General features: G+C 52.3%; 1 protein-coding gene across 1 annotated transcript in view; it reads left to right on the forward strand.

Annotated features, from left to right (window-relative positions):
- Window positions 1-2: 2 nt before the first annotated feature.
- Window positions 3-20,889, forward strand: part of FGF12 (fibroblast growth factor 12) — a gene marked incomplete at its 5' end in the record, with an annotated part of 146,516 nt that continues 125,629 nt past the window's right edge. The window contains one exon of the mRNA XM_015409280.1: window positions 3-195. Within this exon, the coding sequence (XP_015264766.1) occupies window positions 3-195 (193 nt within the window). The remainder of the gene's footprint in view (window positions 196-20,889) is intronic.

The following is a 20,889-nucleotide window of genomic DNA, read 5'->3' on the forward strand; positions in this document are numbered from 1 at the left end:
CGGCGGCCATCGCCAGCTCGCTGATCCGGCAGAAGCGGCAGGCGCGCGAGTCCAACAGCGAGCGCGTCTCGGCCTCCAAGCGCCGCACCAGCCCCAGCAAGGACGGCCGCTCCCTCTGCGAGAGACACGTCCTCGGCGTCTTCAGCAAGGTCCGCTTCTGCAGCGGCAGGAAGAGGCACGTCCGGCGGAGACCAGGTCAGTCCGTCGGGGGCTGCTGGAGTCCCGGCCCCGCCGCCGCCACCCCAGGTGAACCTCCCGACCGCCCCTGCCTTTGGGCCCCTGCCTGCCTGGCACAGAGGGTTGGACGGGATGGGCCATTCGCCGGATCCAACATGGGCTTCTCTTAGGTTCTTCTATCTGAGGCAGTGAAGCTCTGTCTGCTGGGGTGGGGGGAGAGTGGGAGGGCTTCTGGAGTTCTGGCCCCGCTGGTGGACCTGGGTTTGGGCCAGTGTGTGACACAGAGAGTTGGGCTGGATGGCCTATTGGCCTGATCCAACATGGGCTTCTTTTATGTCTGGGGCAAGGGATGCTCTGTCTTCTTGGTGCTTGGGGGGTGGCAACAGTGGGAGGGCTTCTGGTCTCCTGGCCCCACTGCTGGACCTCCTGAGGGCACCTGGTATTTTTGGCCACTGTGTGACAGAGTGTTGGACTGGGTGGGCCACTGGCCTGATCCAACACTGGCTTCTCTTATGTTCTTCTATGGAGCAAGGGTCCGTCCATGGCTATTAGCCACAAGGTAGAGATAGGAACTCTTAGGCTGGGGCAAGGGATGCTCTGTCTTCTTGGTGCTTGGGGGGGCAACAGTGGGAGGGCTCCTAGTGTCCTGGCCCCACTGGTGGACCTCCTGAGGGCACCTGGTGTTTCTGGCCCCTGTGTGACACAGAGTGTTGGACTGGGTGGGCCACTGGCCTGATCCAACATTGGCTTCTCTGATGTTCTTATGAACATGGGCCCTGGGGAAGCTGCGAGAGAGACCCTGGCAGAGTTAGGGTGGGGGAGGCAGATACACACACCTCCACACACACCTCTGGTTGCCTTTGAATGTGGACAATTGAGCTGGTATCTGTCGTTGCTGTGTGGCGTACAGAGATATTAATTGCAGTTTACTGTTTTGTATCGCCATCGATATTAATGCTTTAAATTGATGTATCTGTAATTTTATAAGATGTATATTGTTTTATGGGAGCCGCCTTGAGTCCGCCTCGGCGGGGAGGGTGGGGTAAAAGTCAAATGAATGAATGAATGAATGAATGAATAAATAAATAAATAAATACAGGTTGCTTTGGGGAGGCTAGAAATAGGGATTTGGGGCATGGGCAGAAAACTCCTGAATGGCCAAACCTTCCTTTCGTCTTGCTTTACCTCTGGGCCATTTTTTAAAAATTAATTTTTATTTATTTTATTTGTGCCCTAATTTTTTCTCCCAAGGGGCTTCCCATTTTATCCTCACAACAACCCTGTGAGGTCAGTTGCTCTGCGAGTAAGTTAGAGGTGATGATTTCTGTGATTTTGCTTGCAGTCCTAGTATTTCCCCCCTCTCCTGGAACAGTTGACACATTGTGTCAGTAGTGTTCCTGAGCATGTGCAGAATACTTTTGAGAAGCTGCCAGAGAGTTTTCAGGGTGCCTGTGGATATTGTACAATGTGACTCTCAGACATGGACTAGGATGTCCTTGTTCACACAGGACCCCTTTTAGTTGTATACAGTATTTCAGTTGTATGCCCAACAATGTAATGTGAGACTTTGTGGCGTACATGTTGGCAAAGGGGTGCGCTTGTCAGGATCCCTGGGTTTGTTGTGGCTCACAGATTGTGGTAGGCTCAGGTGTGGGGCTTGCAGAAGGTGGGAATCCCCTTTTGAATGTAATGGAAGGTTAGTAGTTCAGCAGTTTGAGACCCGAGTGCCACATAACAGAGTGAACTCCCGTCTCTGGCCCCAGCTCCTGCCAACCTAGCAGTTCCAAAGCAAGAAACTGCACGTAGATAAATAGGTACCGCTTCGGTGGGAAGGTAACAGCATTCCGTGCGCCTCGGCGTCTAGTCATGCCGGCCACGTGACCACGGAAACATCTTCAGACAGCGCTGGCTCTTCGGCTTGGAAACGGAGATGAGCACTGCAACCCTAGAGTTGGATTCGACTGGCTTTCGAGCAAGGGAAACCTTTTACCTTCAACTGAACTTCAGTGTCAGGATCCTGCCCTGGACTATGAAGGAGATATGTCAGGTAACGTGGAAATGCTTCCCAGCTGTCCACTCCATGTCTCTGAGCAGTTTCCAAACGAATGTATCCGGGTTGATAGATCAAGATGAGCAGCCATATTAGTCTGTCTGTACCAGCAGAAAAGAGCCAGAGTCCAAGTAGCACCTTCAGGACTAACCAAATTTGTAGCAGGGGAGGAGCTTGCATGAGTCATGGCTCACTTCTTCAGATACTTGGATTTCCATTCTGTCTGGCTAAATGTGGTGCCTTCCATGGAGACAAATCAAGATGGGTCGCTGTGTCACTCTGTCTGTAGCAGTCGAAAAGAGCAAGAGTCCAGGAACACCTTAAAGACTAACAAAATTTGTGGCAGGCCACAAGTTTTGTTAGTCTTTAAGATGCTCCTGGACTCTTGCTCTTTTCGACTGCTTACCAGGGTGACTTCCTTGAACCCCTGTTGCTCCGTTTATCGCCCCTGAAGAAAGGAGCTGTAGTCCACAGACACTCGAGGTGTCTTTGGGAGAACTAGGGACTTGGTGGAGGACCTCTGCTTGGCACAGAGGAAGGTCCTGAGTTCAGTCCCCTTCGATGGCGCTTCCGTGGCACTAACTGGCGAAGGCCCGTCTGCACCCAGCAGCCGGATCCCGCTGGATGAGACCCCATGGGTGAGGTCGGCCCTGTGTCAGGCAGCCTCAGACAGTCGTGTTTACGTTCTCCGCCTTGTCCTGTCTCTGCAGTTGCGTAAGGGTGGCTTACATGCCCATGTGCCAAAGCATGCATTTCCTTGCCAGACTGCAATTTGTCAGCTTCTATCAGAGGGGTGGGGTTGCAGTCCCTGAGGGCAGCACCTCTGCTACTGGGTCAGTCTGGCACGGGCCCTGCCACAGCTCCTGGGCGTCCCGTGGGCCTTGGCCTTGGTGCTGGCCACCACAGCACTTGATTCATGCAGAGGAGCGTTTCCCCAGATTTGAAGGCGTAGTGGCCGAGTCCTCTGTTCCGGGAGCCACTAACCCTCTGGGCGTGTTCTGCATTCCTCCCCTTCGTGCACAGCTTTGGGGGGGTGGGGCTGTCACAAATATTTCAGCTAAACTGGCATCAGTTATAGGGAGGGGCAGCAACAGGGGGAAAGCAGCTGCTTTGTACCAAAAATTGTTTGCTGCAGCTTTAAAAGTAGCATCTGCTTTGTGGACACATCTGTGTGTGGAGTAAACACAGTGTCCCGCATAAGTACTAGTCTAGTTTCTTATTCATTTCGTTCACACCGAAAGCAGCAGACTTTGTTCTCCTCTTCTCCCCTTTATCCTCACAACAACCTTGTGGGGTAGGCTAGACTGAAAGAAAGAGATTCGAACCTGGGTCTCCCAGAAACTAACAATGCTCCCTCTAAGCTGTGGAGTCTTGTGAGCAGAAATTCTACTTTGTGAGCTACTGGCCTTAAAGTTGTGAGTGAGCGATTCGGCTCCTGCATCAATGAGTTTGCTCTGGAGCCCCATCCTTCCTGAGCTGAGACACAAATCTGTGAGCCGGAGGCTAAAAAACTGTGAGCTAGCTCACACTAACTCAGCTTAGATGGAACATGTAAGCACTACACTATGCAGGCTCTATTCTCATGACTTGTGAATTTCGACTGCCTTTTTCCCATGAATATTTTAAAATCGTTTTTCCATACAGGATAGTAAATCTGGACTAGACCAAAGTCCGCTTAGACCAGTTTCCCATAAAAAAACAGAAGCAGAAGCAGTGACTCTGGAGGGGTTTCTTAGTTTCTCCTCCTAGTGTGTGGTTTGGCTTCCTTCTCTGAGCTCCCGAAGTTCTCCCCCCCCCCCCCACGAAGGACTCAAGCTCCCTCTTTGGGATCTGCTGATGCAGTTGGCGAAGCAGCCAGCATCTCCCCTTCGCTTCAGTGCCTTGGGTGGGGTGTGGTTTGTGAGATCTGTAGCCCCTGTGCGTTTGCAGATTCCGGATAGGTTGGATGTTGCTGTCTGCTGCCAGGATGGGTCCATCAAGGGCTGCTACTTGCAGTGACCCCATGTTCAGAGACCGTAAACTTTGGAATCCCCGTGGGGCAGGCAGCCAGGCGAGAGTCTCTGCTCCTTCTTGCTGGCCTTCCAGGGGGAATCTGCTCAGTTGGCGTAGTGGTTAATTGCGTGGACTCTCATCTGGGAGAACCGGGTTTGATTCCCCCACTCCTCCACTTGCACCTGCTGGATGACCTTGGGCAGGCCGTAGTTCTGATCAGAGCTGTCCTTGAAAAAGAGCAGTTTGTGTCAGAGCTCTCTCGGCCCCGCCTACCTCCTGGGGTGTCTGTTGTGGGGAGGGGAAGGGAAAGGAGTTTGTAAGCCGCTCTGAGACTCCTTTGGGTAGTGAACCTCCTCCTCCTCCTCCTCCTCCTCCTCTTCTTCTTCTACTTCTTCCTGTGTGGCGTGCTGGTTCCACTGGAACATTCCTTTGATCCAGCGCATGTTCTCATGTCCCCACGCCTTGCGGCGATGGCGTGTGTTCCCCCATGACCAGCTGCCACTCTACAACGTTCAGGGAAACAGGATGAAACAGGAACTCCAAATGTTTTGGGAAAGCAGCGTGCCGTGGAGGGATTCCGGGCACCATGAGGGCTTGCACTTGTGTGGGAAAAGATTGTCTTTCTTGCGGAGCAGGTGCTACGTTGCCTGCAGAGGGACGGGGAAGCCAATAGAAGCTGGGTCAGTTAGAAAGATGGCGATTGATTGCTCCCCACTTCTGAGGGCTGCTGTGGTGGGGGCATCGACTTCAGGGGCATGGTCCGTTGGGTGGGCTGTGGGAGCCCGGGCATGAATTGGGGTGGGGGCCAGTGTTCCCTCTAAGCTGAGTCAGTGTGAACTACCTCACAGTTTTTTTAGCCTCCGGCTCACGCATTTTTGTCTAAGCTCAGGAAGGAGGGCTCCAGGGCAAACTAATTTATGCAGTAGCCAAATGGCTCGCTCACAGCTTTAATGCCCAGGAGCTCACAAAGCAGAATTGTTGCTCACAAGGCTCCACAGCTTAGAGGGAGCATCGGTGGGGGCTGGCAAACGCCTTTCCCTTCCCCTCCCCACAGCAGACACCCTGTGAGGTAGGCGGGGCTGAGAGAGCTCTTGACAGAAACTGCTCTTGTGAGAACGGCTCTGGAAGGACTTGTGACTGACCCAAGGTCACACCAGCAGCTGCATGTGGAAGAGTGGGGATTCTCCCAGATTAGAGTTCGTGCTCCTAACCACGACACCAAACTGGCTCTGTCTTGTCCAATCTAGGAAGCTAAGCAGGGTCAGCCCTGGTGGGTCTTTGGAGGGGGGACCACCCCAAAAGTCCGGGGTCAAATGGCACATCCACCTCTTTGCGTCTCTTGTCTGGAGGAGCCCTTTGGGGTCACCGTACGTTGGCTGCCCCTTGATGGCGCTTTTGTTGGGTATTTGCATGTTGAAAACACTCAATGTGTATGCATGGGGTTAAATGTCTGTTCTGTTGTTACAGGAAATCACCTGTCTTTGTGTTAGCCAGTGTTAGCTCAAGTCTGTTAGCCCGCGAAAGCATCCCTGTTCTAAGAGTTTGATTGGGAGCGAAGTGTTAGTAACTTTGCATTTTATGAGCCCTCTTCCCGTCTTTGTTCGCCTTGGAGGAGAAGCACGTTGGAGGGCCATCTTCTTCCAGTTCTTCTAGTCTAGAGAGGATGTAGCTGAATTAGCTCTCTGTTATTTTCTCCCAAGTTACCCTTCCCTATGGTAGAATTGCAGTTCAGTGCTGGACAAGGAGGGGTGGGGGGGCGGGCCAGGGTCTGAGCCGTGTGCCCAAATTTGGCCCTGTGGCAGTGACTGGAGCTGAAGACAGTGGGGAAAGGGTTTTCAGTGGGGGCTCAGCCTCCTGTTGCTGCTCTGGTGTAAGGTCCTTTTCCTGAATCGGAGTGGCTCGGGGGTAGAGGCCCCTCTCCCGGCCTTCAGTGGGGCACTGTCGGTGCCAGTGCCGAGGGTCAGGAGTTGAAATCCAATAAATAAATAAATAAATAAATAATAAAAAAAATAATAAGGGCCGAGGGGGTTCCAGGGAGTTTCTGTGGGACGGCAGTCTGGCTGCTGGTGCTGTGGTGAGGGAGGCTTGGCTACACCCGGACCGGCTAGAGCTGCAGGGCCCGGCAGGGCTGGATGGCTCTCGCTTGCGAGGGTCCACACTTTGTGCTGCCGCTTTCCGTCCGTGAAGGAGCAGAATGCTTTTGAATGGCGCCCTCTGGCTCCGAGGAGCTCAGCTCGGTCTGGCTGTGGGCGGAGGGGGACAGGAGGGATGCTCGCTGGGGCCAGATTTGTCACTGCCGGCGGGGGTGTTGCTGCACTGATCCTTTAGCACGGATGGTCTGCCGGTGAGTGCGAGGCGCTGCTCAGAACTGCCAACGCCCTTTGCTCCAGGGTTTGCGCTTCAAGGGAGGCAGGCAGGGTGAATAGCTGAAGCTGCCTTCGACTGGATCAGACCCTCGATCCATCGAGGTCCATCTTGCCTGCTCAGACTGGCAGCCGCTCTCCGGGGTCTCAGGCAGAGTTCTTTGCCGGATTCTTTTAGCTGGAGAGGCCAGGGGGGGATTGAACCTGCGACCTTCTGCGTTCCAAGGAGGTGCTCTGCCACTGAGCCACAGTGAAATGGGGAGGGGGCCTTGGGCCTTGGTGGGTTTTCTGGAGAGACGGGCGGAGGAGGTGGTTTGACCATCCGGACCGATTCGTCTTGGCTGTTGTGTAAAGCAGTCCTTGCGATGCTCGGTTGATTATCCGCGGCTTATTATTGATGATGACTTTGTGTGACGTTTCCAATTTGCAAAGTGCTTCTTTGCGGCCGGCCGTGGTGAGCGGGCTGGACCCTCCCTAGCGAAGGCGCCGGCCGGTCTCGTTCCCGAGTGGTACGGGGAAGTGGGGCGGAGGGCCCGAGCCCCTCGAGGTGGAGGGCAGCCCTAGGCCCCCGGGGGCCCCCTTCAAGGGGAATCTGCCGGAGATTTTGGAGCGCTGCTGCCAGACACAGGAGACAGGTCTGGGGCGGGGGCGGGGTGGCCGAGGCGGGCCTGAAGCGGTTGACATGCTTGCTCCCCTCGCAAGACGCGGGGGTTATTTCCTCACCCACCCACCCCTTTGTGTTCCGTGATTCCAGTGGCCGGCCTGCTCATGGTCATCCCCCCCCACATTTTTTGTTGAATGCACCACAGATGTGAAAAAGAAAAAAGTGTCCATGGCAAGCAATTTGGATGTGCTGAGCTGATGGCCGCCTGCGCTGACTGTGCCGACGAGATCCTGGCCAGTTACAGTTGCCAGCTCCGGGTTGGGAAATTCCTGGAGGTTTGGGGGTGGAGTCTAGGAAGGGGGGAGTTTGGGGGAGGGAGGGGCCTCAGCGGGCATGGGATGCCAGGGAGTCCGCCTTTCAAAGCGGCTGTTTGCTCCGGGGGGGGGCACTGATGTCTGTAGTCTGGAGCTCCACGGGATCTTCAGGGCCCCGCCTGGAGGTTGGCAACCTCATAAACAGCCCTGGCTCTGGTTCTCTTAAGAGATGGAGCCATTATCCGGAGCCCGCAGGCCTTTCCCTAGACCAATAGTGAAAAGGGCAGGCTCTGTGGGGAGCGGAATTAGAACCCGCGCCTCTCCTGGCAACCCTTTAAAAATGCAGGGAATGGTTTGTTGGCCGTTTGTTCATTTAAATATTTATCTCCCCTGCTCCTTTTGTGTTCCAAGGGGTGTATTTCAAAGCATTCTGCCTGGTTGATCTTATGAAGCGGTTAACCAAAGAGATGAGTCTCACTGGAAGGAGGGAATTTTGTTTCCAAAAGTGTTCCGAGATGAGGATAGTTCACGTTTCTAGAGGATGATTTGTCTCGCAAAGAATACTTCTCTCCCCCAATCGCCCCTCTTCTCCTCTGCAGTTTCTCCTTGTCCTTGGCATGCTTTGGAGAGCTTTCCCCCTTGTGGCTTGGGTGGGGAAAGGTTTGGGCCTCTGTGCACGTGGAGCAGCGGGGATTTCCCGGATCCTGCCGGTCACCCTTACTCAGCACTCTCCTTTGTCAGGTCTGGAGAGGCGGATTTGACTCCAAACATCTCAGAAAGCGCCCAGAAGTCCCGCAGCACCGCATCCCTTTCATCTGGGGCTTGCATTTTTCATAGGCTGCATTGTGCATCCCATGTCAGGTATCTGGGCCTGGGGCAGGTGAATAAATGCTTGTGCGGGGAAAAGTGGCCGTTCTGTTTGTAGCCGGGCTTTCCCGAGAGCCCCTCGCTGCTGCAGTGGGCAACCTTTGGCAGAAGAGTCAGCCGCTTGGTTTGTGGAGAGTGGGCGCGCTGCAGATGCATGCCAACTGGGGGCCGGGGGCAGACATGACTTTTGCAGAGACCGTTTAGTGAGTCCGTGCAATTCCCTCTCGGTGCGCTTTCGGAGTGGTTGTGGGAAGAGGGCGTGAGAGAAGAGGCTGGAGAGGGAAGTGATTCTGGTTGGAAACAAAGTGTGCGTTCCTGGAGCCTCGACATACCTTTGTGGGCTCAAGTGTTTCTACCATCATCGCTAGAGCCGTTCCTAAGAGGAGGAGGAGGAGGAGGGCCCCTGCTCTGCCCGCGTGTGGAACATCTTTCGCTGGCGTCCCTTTGCTGTGGGCGGGAGAGCATTGCCACAGCACTTCAGAGTTGAAGGGCTTTATCTCAGCATCTCTGCTGTCTGCCAGGGTACCTAGGCTGGTATGTGGAGCCACAAACTGCAGAGGGTGTGGAGTGGTGAGGAGGGGAGAAGGGAAGGCAGATGGAGAGGGGCTGTGGCTGAGTGGCAGAGTGGCAGAGCCTCTGCTTGGCATGCAGGAGGTCCCAGGTTCAATCCCCGGCATCTCCAGTTAAAGGATCCGGCAATAGCTGATGGGAAAGACTTCAGACCCTGGAGAGCTGCTGCCAGTCTGAGTAGACAGTAATGATTGTGATGTTCTGATTCAGTAGAAGCCAGTTCCCTGCATTCACTCCTGAATCCTGCAGGGTCCTCTTTCTGAACCCTGTCTATACTTCCAGTCTCAAAAGGATTGCAGAATGATTTTGTTCCCCACCCCAAGTGGGAAGAAGTACATTCTAGGTTTCCCCCCTTCATTCTCTGCCTTGACTTACTCCGGAGGGTTGGGGGGGGGCAGGAGAGCAATTTGTGTGGGTCTGCCCGTGGCTCCGTCGTAGCTCAACCTGGGAAGGCCCCGTCCAAGGGCCACATATCAGTTGCACCCCCCTGACACATTTAGCCTGGTTTGCAGGCACATGGGGCAGCTCATGAAAGCCAGGATAGAGGAGGAGGAGGAGGAGGAGGAGGAGAAGAAGAAGAAGAAGAAGAAGAAGAAGAGATTGGATTTATACCCCACCCTTCACTTGGAGTCTCAGCACGGCTTGCAATCTCCTTTCCTTTCACCTCCCCGCAACAGACACCCTGTGAGGTAGGTGGGGCTGAGAGAGCTCTTTCGAGGACTGCTCCTGAGAGAACAGCTCTGAGACAACTTGGGACTGACCCAAGGTCACACCAGCAGCTGCATGTGGAGGAGTGGGGAATCAAACCCGGTTCCCCCAGATCAGAGTCTGCACTCTTGACCAAGTGGTCGGAGTGTCAAACTAGGATCTGGGAGATCCGGATTCGAATCCCCACTCTGCCAGGGAAGCGCAGTTGGGCCGCAGAAGGGGCGACCTCTGCCAAAGCCTCTGATGCTGCCTGCCCTCGGAGGCAAGGGGTTAGGGAGCCCTTTGCCCTGTTTGCATAATAAAGGGAAGGGGTACGCCAGTGATGGTGGCCAGGTGGAAATTGGGGGAGGAGAAAACTGAACTGTTAACGTTGGTTTGTGGCATCTACATCATTCATAGTCCACTTTTCTCACAGAGAATCAAGGCAGATTCCACAGTGGGAGTCAGTACAGTCCGTGGGATGGGACGTTCAAGGAGTACAGTGCATTAGGATTGCAAAAGTCTGGAAGAACCACGGCGGCATAAGTGTCCACACATTAAGCAGTGTAGAAATGACATAAATGGGACCCTACTTACCAGCTCCTGCCAACCTAGCCGTTCGAAAGCAAGAAATTGCAAGTAGATAAATAGGTACCATTTCGGTGGGAAGGTAACAGCGTTCCGTGCGCCTTGGTGTTTCGTCATGCTGGCCACGTGACCACGGAAATGTCTTCGGACAGCGCTGGCTCTTCGGCTTTGAAACGGAGATGAGCACCGCAACCCTAGAGTCGGATTCGACTGGCTTTCGAGCAAGGGAACCTTTACCTTTACCTTACTTACCATAAGCTAAATGCAGCCGCGTAGACCCCAGTCCCTAATTGTGTATCCGAGGAAGTTTGTGAACCATTTTGTACGGTGCAACCCTCTTGCCTGTGCAAAAAGCCCCTTTTGAATAATTCAGTTTTGCACAGTTTGTGGAAAGCCAGGAGAGGGGGGTCTTCCCTGACAGCCTGGGGGGGGGGCGTTCCACAAGGAGAGAGCCACAACGGAGAACGCGCACATTGGACCAATGCTCCCTCTAAGCTGTGGAGTCTTGTGAGCAAAAATTGTACTTTGTGAACGAGTGATTTGGCTGCTGCATCAATTAGTCTGCTCTGGGGCCCTCCTTCCTGAGCGAAGACAAGAATGTGTGAGCCGGAGGCTAAAAGACTGTGAGCTAGCTCACACTAACTCAGCTTAGAGGGAACACTGGTCAGGACTGTGGCTGATTTTGCTCATTGGCCGGCTGGACCGAGACTATGAAGGGCTTTGTATGGGATACACATTGTTCAGATTTTTCGAATTGGTGCCTCCTGTGTGTATTCATGCAGGGGGGATGCACGTGTGCCTTGTTAGCAAGACGCGCCTCACTTGGCTGCTCATTCATGCTCACAATCGGCCGCCCATGAGCCACTTGAAAAACCAGCCTCTCGGAAGTCGCTTCCCTCAGCAGGCCGTCGGCCTCAGGAAAAGAGCAGATGCCGTTCTGTTGATGGGGACCCTGCGGAGGTTGCTCCAGACAGGCATTGCTGCGGCCGCCCCTTCAGCAGGTGGTCACATTGTTGTTCGGCCACAAGAACGCCTTCTGAGGCTGTGGCACAGCTCGCAAACAAGGTCTGTGCATCTCCCACCTCCAGGGAATGGGGCACCGCCCTGGGAAAATCAAAGGCTGGATCGTCCCTGGGAAGGCGGATTGTTAAATGACCAGGAGGGTGTGCGTTTTGCCCGCTTCTGGGAACAGATGTTGGAGTGCAGATTGCAAAATAAATATTCTCGGGCACGGAAATGCTGCCCGGGCAGAGGGCCATGAGACATCTGAAGCGCATGAACACATGGAACTGCCTTCCACTGAATCAGACCCTGGGCCCATCAACGTCAGTATTGTCTGCACAGACTGGCAGCCGCTCTCCAGGGTCTCAGGCTGAGGCCTTTCCCATCACCGGGGCCAGCGTGGTGTAATGGGGGTGAGGAGGGGTGGTTTTTTATGTGGAGAGCGGGGGGGGGGGTAAGCCTCTTTGAGACTCTGTTGGGTAGAGAAAAGTGGGGTATAAAAACAAACTCTTCTTCTTCATCGTCATCACCATCGCCTAAGACCTGATCCTTGCTGGAGGATTGAACCTGGGACATTCTGCATGCCGAGCAGATGCTCTACTCCTGAGCCGCAGCCCCTCAGAAGAGGGCAACCAGGATGGTGAGAGGGTTGGAATCCAAGTCTTACGAGGAAAGGCTGAAAGAGTTGGGTCTGTTTAGCCTGGGAAAGAGAAGGCTTAGAGGGGACATGATTGCAGTCTTCAAGTATCTGAAGGGCTGTCATGTAGAAGATGGAGCAGATCTATTCTCTCTTGCTCCGGATTGCAAGACCAGATCTAATGGGTGGAAATGACAAGGGAGTCGATACCGGCTAAATATCAGGAGAAACCTCCGAACTGTCAGAGTGGTGGAGCAGTGGAACAGTCTGCCTCGGGAGGTGGTGGATGCTCCTTCGCTGGACGTTTTCAAGCGGAGGCTGGACGACCCTCTTCTGGGTATGTTGTAGGGCTCTCTTTTGGCTGTGCTCCTGCAGAGTGCAGGGGGTTGGACTAGATGACCTGCAAGGTCCCTTCCAACTCTTAACATTCTATGATTCTATAAGTCAAGCCAGTGAATTTTTAAAGCAATTCTGAGAGTGAAAGCGGGGAGGGGGGGGACAGGGGAAGAGCCAAACGCCCTACAGCCCAGTGTTTTGGGATGCTCATGAACTCTCCCTGTAGCTTCAGCAACATGAGGCTGGGATGAAAAATCCTAGGGTGGAAATTCAGATGGTGCGCTTGCCTCTCCCTGGCAAAATCCCTGTGGACACTCTCATCCCGGCAGGGCCTTCTGCAGTTTCCAGCCTGCAAATGGACAAAATTGGCAACTGCCTGCACACACGTGCCTCCTGCGTGGTGGCCCCACTCTGTCGGCTTTCTGCAAGCTCAGCAGAGCTGAATCCTTCAAGAGGGCTTTTCTGCGCGGGCCAGAGGGTCGCACTGCCCTAAGCGATTCACAGATTTACTTGGAGAAATTTCTGGGGCCTGTAGTCCGTACCGCAGTGAGTCGTTTGCTGCGGGCTGGATCCTGCTGTGGAACTTTACATCGTTCATTGTGGCCTGTTAAGTCTTCTGCTTTGCTTCATTCAGGGGTCATTTTGTAGGAAAAGAGGTGCAGGTGCTCATTAGCACAACTCATTAGCATAACTTATTTGCATATGCTGCACCCCCTGACATCACCAGAAGTGTGTCAGAAGGCAACACCCACCACTCAGGCTCCTCTGGACTGTTCTGGATTGCTAGCTATTTGGGTGGGGGGAACGTGCAGCTCTGCTCTCGCAGAGGAGGGAGAGCTTGTACCTGAATAAAACTTGGTCTTAAAGGTGCCACTGGACTGTTTTGGACCAGGGGGGGGGCTCTGCAGCTTACCTGGCTGCTTCTTGCTCTGACTGAGGGCTCCTGGGAGCAGGGGGTGGGGCTTGTTGCATGCGCCCGCCCCCTGGGCTCTTTACTGCCGGAGCTCCGCTCCTGTGCGCTCCTGCAGGAAATGACCCCTGGCTTCAGTTCTGTTTTTAGATTTGCTGGTTGGTTCGACAACCCAGATCTCAAGATGTTGGAGTTTAAAATGAAATTCAGCAGAGTTAAAAGTCAGCTTAGCAATGCCAGAGTTCAATAATCAGACCCAGAGTCCATGTGTGTTTAAAAATATAAAAGTTTACTACAATTCTACCATAGGGAAGGGTAACTTGGGAGAAAATAACAACAGCTATATAAGCTACATCCTCTCACTAGACTAGAAGAACTGTAAGATGGCTCTCTAACGTGCTTCTTCTCCAAGACGAACAAAGAGGGGAAGAGAGGCCATAAAATGCAAAGTCGCTATCACTTTGCTCCCAATCAAACTCTTAGAACAGGGATGCTTTTCGAGGGCTAACAGACTTGAGCTAACATTGGCTAACACAAAGACAGGTGATTTCCTGTAACAACAGAACAGACATTTAACCCCATGCATACACATTGAGTGTTTTCAGCATGCAAATACCCAACACAAGATACTCTATTCCTGATGATCTTTTGGGAACATCAGTGGATAAATCCCAACTTAGAAACTGGATTTATGACTTTGACACTCAGCTAGACTGCTCTTTGATATTAAAATCAAAAGCAGCACTATGGTACAAATTAATTAAATCGGACCACACTAGAACTCCATACTTAGTTAATATCTCTAAACACGTACTTGGAGCGTCCTTTACCTCTCTACGGTTTCAATCAATGCCAACGGCAATTTTGGAGGGCCGATTCGATCAAACTCCACTGGCCCATCGTCTGTGTATTTGTGGCATCCATGAACTTGAGGATTTACCTCGCTATATCCTCTTTTGCCCACCATATTCTAGTCCGAGGGCTAAATTTTTAGCCGGTATTTTATCTGGTCTTAGTGCTTACCCAGTTGAGGGGAAAAATCATTTTTGTTACCTGACATTGATGCATACGTCTCTTATAAAGTTTCATTATTTGCCCTTGCTGCAAAGAATATACGTTCCAAGGCGGCATCGGGAAGGGGAATTATTTAGGCTACTGTATTAAATGAGTCATATTTTGTTACTGATCTCTGGTATTTCTGTATATTCTGACTCTAACCTATAGCTTGTTCACAGTTTGTGTTTTGTAATTTTGTAACGGCCAATGGCTAATTATAATAAACTGAACTGATCTGAACTGACAACCCAAATCCTATTTCACGGTTTATGGTGTGCATCCCATCCCGTCGATTGCCTTGACTTACTCTGGGTAATCCGCCTTGAGTCTCCCTGGGAAAGGCAGATGATAAATGTTGTGAATGAATGAATCAAACAATGAATCAAAATTCTCCAACAGAAGCCCCACTGGAATGAAGGGGGCCTTCCCCACATGTGCAGGAGACCTGGGGGGTGCGCCTCATTGGCCAGCTTGGCCACGAGCGCATCCCCAAATCCGTGGCTCCGGGTCAGCCTTTCCTGAGTGCAAACGGGATCCCCAAATCCCAGACTTTGCCCATAGAAGCCGTCTATTTTCGTTCATAGCTAGCTCTTCTGTTACAAAAGGTACCCACGGGTGGATGCAGACAAAAGAAATGCTTAAAAGTGACTGTATAAGAAAAACCAAAAAAGCAGTTCTCTGAAAGATCAACCAGCTGCGCCTAAAAGCATAACTGCAGTGCCATTAGTCAGGAGCTGGAATTAAAAGGGACTGCAAAGCTCAAAGCAAATAATATCAGCAGTAACATCATCTGTCAGAAGCACGGGTTGATAGTGAGGTCTTAAGGTGTGTTGCATTCGTTTAAGTCCATGGACTACAACAGGTTTAAGAAGAAGAAGAGAAGAGATTGGATTTATACCCCGCCCTTCACTTGGAGTCTCAGAGTGGCTTACAAACTCCTCTCCCTTCCCCTCCCCACAACAGACACCCTGTGAGGTGGGTGGGGCTGAGAGAGCTCTGACACAAACTGCTCTTTTTCAAGGACAGCTGTGCCAGAGCTTGTGACTGACCCAAGGTCACATCAGCAGGTGCAAGTGGAGAAGTGGGGAATCAAACCCGGTTCTCCCAGATTAGAGTCCGCGCACTTAACCACTACACCAAACTGGTAAAGGTAAAGGTTTCCCTTGCTCGAAAGCCAGTCGAGTCCGACTCCAGGGATGAGGTGCTCATCTCCATTTCCAAGCCGAAGAGCCAGCGCTGTCCGAAGGTGTTTCCGTGGTCATGTGGCCGGCATGACTAGACGCCAAGGTGCACGGAATGTTTCAATTTGAGTCCAGAAGCACTTTAAAGACCAACCGGGTTTTTCAGGGTGGGAGCTCTGACTCTTGAAAGCTTCTGCCCCCCAAATCTTGTTGGTTTCTAAGGTGCTACAGGAGTCGAATCTACTACTACCGACCAACACGGTTACCCTCTGAGACTAGCTTTACAAGGTAGAAGCAGGTAGGCAGCCATGTTGGTCTGAACAGGCCGAACAAAGTATGAGTCCAGTCAGGCACCTTTGAGACCAACAAAGTTTTATTCACTGCATGGGCTTCCTTCTACACGCACACTTCCTCAGATACAGTGAAATTGAATTCACCAGTCCATACAGATCGGCAAAGGCTGAGCAGTACATTAGCATGCAACATAATGAAGATGTTCATCAGATTCAGGAATAACAAGCTTGGTTTCTATGCTTGCCATTGAACATAAGACGTTTTAACCGATGCAAAGACCAGACAGAGATCAGTCCACACGGTCACCATTGGTTTGGATTCTATTCTGTGGGCAAACACAGAGAGGCAAATGAGTATGTCAGACTTGGAGACTGAAGTGTAAATGTATCATTCTTAATTGTGAAATGCTATCGGAGGAAGTGTGTGTGCCCACGGAAGCTCGTGCAGCGAATAAAACTCGGTTGGTCTTAAAGGTGTCCTTAGACTCGAGCTTCATCCTAGGTTTAGAAGGTGTAATTCTGCCTAGGATGGTACTGGAAGGCAGCAATCATTTTTGGTGAGTGAAAAGGCCTTTGAAAGAGGCGCTTGGCATAGCAGGAAAAGACAGCCTCATCCAGGATCGCGATTTAGAAGGCAAATGCTGGCTCAGCTTTATCCAAAAGGCTCCAGCCAAGTTGCGGGTGATGATTCAACTAATCTTCCTCTGGATCTGGCCCAGATAAATCATTCTAGAATCCCTGGAGCTGTAGGGAATTCTCTCTTTTTTATATAAGTGCATGTATGTGTGTGCGCGCACCTGGAAGTCATGGTGACCTCTGGTGAAGTGTTCCCTCTAAGCTGAATTAGTGTGAGCTAGCTCACAGTTTTTTAGCCTCCGGCTCACACATTTTTGTCTTCGCTCAGAAAGGATGGCTCCAGAGCAAACTAATTTATGCAGCAGCCAAATCGCTCACTCACAACTTTAATGAGCTAGTTTGGTGTAGTGGTTCTAATCTGAGACAACCGGGTTTGATTCCCCATGCCTCCACTTGCACCTGGCTGGATGACCTTGGGCAAGCCATAGTTCTGATTAGAGCTGTCCTTGAAAAAGAGCAGTTTCTGTCAGAGCTCTCTCAGCCCCACAGGGTGTCTGTTGCGGGGAGGTGAAGGGAGAGGAGATTGTAAGCCGCTCTGAGACTCCTTTGGGTAGTGAAGGGTGGGGTATAAATCCAGTCTCTTCTTCTTCTTCTTCTTTCACTTGCAGCTGCTGGGTGACCTTGGGCAAGCCATAGCTCTGATAAGAGCTGTTCTTGAAAAAGAGCAGTTTCAATCAGAGCTCTCTCAGCCCTACTTACCTCCCAGGGTGTCTGTTGTGGGGAGGGGAAGGGAAAGGAGTTTGTACGCCGCTCTGAGACTTCTTTGGGCAGTGAATGGTGGGGTATAAATCCAATCTCTTCTTCTTCTTCTTCTTCATGCCAGTAGCTCACAAAATAGAATTTTTGCTCACAAGACTCCACAGTTTAGAGGGAGCATTGCATGACTGACCTGTACTGGGGGCCTGGAGGATATTCAGGGAGGTGGCTGAATCAAGCCTGCCCCCACCTCCCGCCTCTGGTATTCCTTGGAGGTCTCCCATCCAAGGACTCACCGGAGTTGACCCTGCTTAGCTTCCGAGATCTGATGAGGTCGGGCTTGCCTAGGGTATCCAGGTCAGGGCGAGCTGTAGGGAATTCTTGTGGTTCATGAGGCCAGGAGACAGCAGTCTGTTCTCCAGGAGGGACATATGAGGAATTGCCTTCTGTTGGGTTCTCTGGGGTGTGGGGCGTATGGTGTTTAGTGCCTCAGCCTGTGTGTGCATACTTGGATACCCCAGGGCATTGGGAGGGGGCTGTGGCTCAGTGGCAGAGCATCTGCTTGGCATGCGGAAGGTCCTGGGTTCAGCTCCGGCATCTCCACTTAAAAGGGACCAGGCTGCAGGTGATGTGATTGAGAGGGAGATTCTGTTGGTCTGTCGGCGCTGCTGCTGTTTTAGCTGCTGCTGTTCCTCTAACCTGAATTGCACTGAAGATAATCCTCTTTTGTCAACTGCTTTTCCAGGGCCGGCCCCAGCAGGACGTAGGGTTGGCCGCTTGCTGTGGCCACGACTCTGGCAAACAACCCGCAGTCCCAACATTGGGACAGCCGAGGAAGCAGTTTCACATCCGAGGATTCTCGGTTCTCACACCATAACATCTTGCAAGGCCTGTGGAGGGGCTGTTGCCAGAAGGGTTTCCCCAAATTCTGGAACTGAACACTGGCTGGGGGGAAAATGCACACAGAGGGGAAGCTGCCATCTCCCCTGTGGCATCCTTGGCTTTCCCAGCAGTGAGAGCTGAGCCAGGGTCGAGGAATGGGCACTCAGCTTTTGACTGGCATGCCAAACTTGAGACTGCCAGGGAACCCTCTCTGACTGACACTTTCTTCCCGTCCGGGAACGTGAGTTTTTGGCCTTGGCGTCGTTTGGCTTCTGAGAGCCAGTTTGGTGTCGTGGTTAAGTGCGCGGACTCTAATCTGGGAGAACTGGGTTTGATTCCCCACTCCTCCACTTGCACCTGCTGATGTGACCTTGGGTCAGTCACAAGCTCTGGCACAGCTGTCCTTGAAAAAGAGCAGTTTGTGTCAGAGTTCTCTCAGCCCCACCCACCTCACAGGGTGCCTGTTGTGGGGAGGGGAAGGGAAAGGAGTTTGTAAGCTGCTCTGAGACTCCGAGTGAAGGGCGGGGTATAAATCCAATCTCTTCTTCTATCCTGTAGGGTGGTGGGCAGCGAGTGTTTGAGCACTGCAGAACCAAGGAACGGGAGGGTTTGGTTCACCAGGCAGTGCAGTGTTTATAGCATTTATTTCCAGACTTCTCCCCTCTTAGACTCAAGGTGGTTACTAAAGCAGGAAAAAGGTACACGGGCACAAAAACAGCAGAGGGTGCCCATTTAGGAGACAAAAAGATTGCACACCCCACCAGAATCCTGGCTCCGTAGAGCTCTCTCCTCAATTATCTTTTCCATTCGGAGAGATGGGGAGGGAGGGAATTCAATAACCCCCAACCAAAGCTCCCTCTAAGCGGTGGAGTCTTGTGAGCAAAAATTCTACTTTGTGAGCTACTAGCATTCAAGTTGTGAGCCAGCGATTGGGCTACTGGATAAATGAGTTTGCTCTGGAGCCCTCCTTCCCGAGCTAAGACAAAAATATGTCAGCCAGAGGTTAAAAAACTGTGAGCCAGCTCACACTAACTCAGCTTACAGGGAACACTGCCCCCAACCCTGTTTTTGCCACGAATAAGCCTGTCTGTGTGTGTGGAGAGAGATCTTTTGAACAAGCTCTGCACCTGCCTGCATTCCCCGTCTCTCGCATTTGTTGCTGCTTGCAAGCATGTCTAATTAATGTCCCCCCCTAACAACAAAGAAGCCCGTTGCAGCTCAGGCCTTGCACTAGTGTACAACACGCCTCTGTTGCAGCTGTCAGCAGGCCTCCCCCCCCCCCAGTGACGCATCGGACTGTGGCTCCGGAGTGTGGGTGGAGGAAATCGGTCTTCATCACCGTGCAAGTGCAGGAAAGAGCTTCCCTGCTTGGGGGGACGGGTGCCATCTGGCCGAGGGGAAGGAGAGGAAGCTGCTCTCCCCCCCCCCCCCGGGTTTTAGACAGGGATGTGGGTCGTGCCGCTCTAGGCTCCAGATCTGGCTTGGCAAATGCCAGCAACTCCTGACAAGCCGCAGGAAGTTGGTTTTGTGCCTCGGAGTGGAGTCTGGGTGGGGAAGGGTGGTTTCCTTTCACCTCCCAAGCTCAGCCTTCTGGAAAGCACAAATGCCAGAAGAGTGCAGTGGAGACAATGTGGTGCAGGCCCACAGAATGTAGTGAGATCAGAGCACAGTGGCAGGCCAGGCAAGGAAGGAGCCAGTTTGGCGTAGTGATTAAGTGCGCGGACTCTAATCTGAGAGAACCGGGTTTGATTCCCCACTCCTCCATTTGCACCTGGCTGGATGACCTTGGGCAAGCCACAGTTCTGTCAGAGCTGTCCTTGAAAAAGAGCAGAGGGGAAGGGAAAGGAGTTTGTAAGCCGCTCTGAGACTCCAAGTGAAGGGAGGGGTTTAAATCCAAACTCTTCTTGGTGCAGTTTGGCGTAGTGGTTAAGTGTGCGGACTCTAATCTGGGAGAACTGGGTTTGATTCCCCACTCCTCCACTTGCACCTGCTGGATGACCTTGGGCAAGCCGTAGTTCTTTCAGAGTTGTTCTTGAAAAAGAGCAGTTTCAGACTGAGCTCTCTCAGCCCCACCTACCTCACAGAGTGTCTGTTGTGGGGAGGGGAAGGGAAAGGAGTTTGTAAGCCGCTCTGAGACTCCTTTGGGTAGTGAAGATTGGAGTATGAATCCAATCGGCTCCTCCTCCTCCTCCTCCTCTTCTTCTGCCAAGGAGATTGTAGGTGAACACAGGGCTCAGCAAAGGTTTCGATAAGACTGTCGTCCTTTTTTTTCTCCTTGGGTGCCTCTGTCCTCCAAGATGTGCCACTTAAGATGCAGGGGTGATGGTATGGAAATGCTTGGAGTTTGGTGTAGTGGCTGAGTACGCGGACTCTAATCTGGGAGAACCGGGTTTGAGTCCCCGCTCCTCCACTCGCACCTGGCTGGATGTCCTCGGGCAAGACGTAGTTCTCGTAGAGCTGGTCTCTCAAGGGTAGTCCTCAAAAGAGCTCTCTCAGCCCCACCAGGGTGTCTGTTGTGGGGAGGGGAAGGGAGAGGAGATTGTAAGCCGCTCTGAGACACCTTTGGGTAGTGAAGGGCAGGTTTAAATCCAATCTCTCCTCCTCCTCCTCCTCTTAGTCTTGCAAGCTTGAAGAGAGCTTCTGATCTGTCTTGTACTTCTGGATGATGTGGGAAAACCCCCTTTCATTTCCAATGCTGTTAGTTAAGGAGAAACATGATAAACTGGGGGTGGAAAGTGCTGCCAAATCGCAGCTGACATAGGGTGACCCCCCTCAGTAGGGTTTTCAAGGCAAGAGATGCTTAGAGGTGGTTTGCCATTGCCTGCCTCGGCATAGCAACCCTGGGCTTCCTTGGTGGTCGGCCTCCCCTCCAAGTCCTAACCTGGGCCGACCCTGCTTAGCTTCCGAGATCTGATGAGATCGGGCTATAAGATGAGGTTTATTAAGATGATGCATGGGATAGAGCAGGTAGGGAAATAGGTACTTTTCTCCCTTTCTCACAGTACAAGAACTCGTGGACACTCCATGAAATTGCTGAGCGGTCAGGTT

The sequence above is a fragment of the Gekko japonicus genome, unplaced genomic scaffold, assembly GCF_001447785.1.
Source record: "Gekko japonicus isolate JY-2015 unplaced genomic scaffold, Gekko_japonicus_V1.1 scaffold398, whole genome shotgun sequence".
Lineage (NCBI taxonomy): Eukaryota > Metazoa > Chordata > Lepidosauria > Squamata > Gekkonidae > Gekko > Gekko japonicus.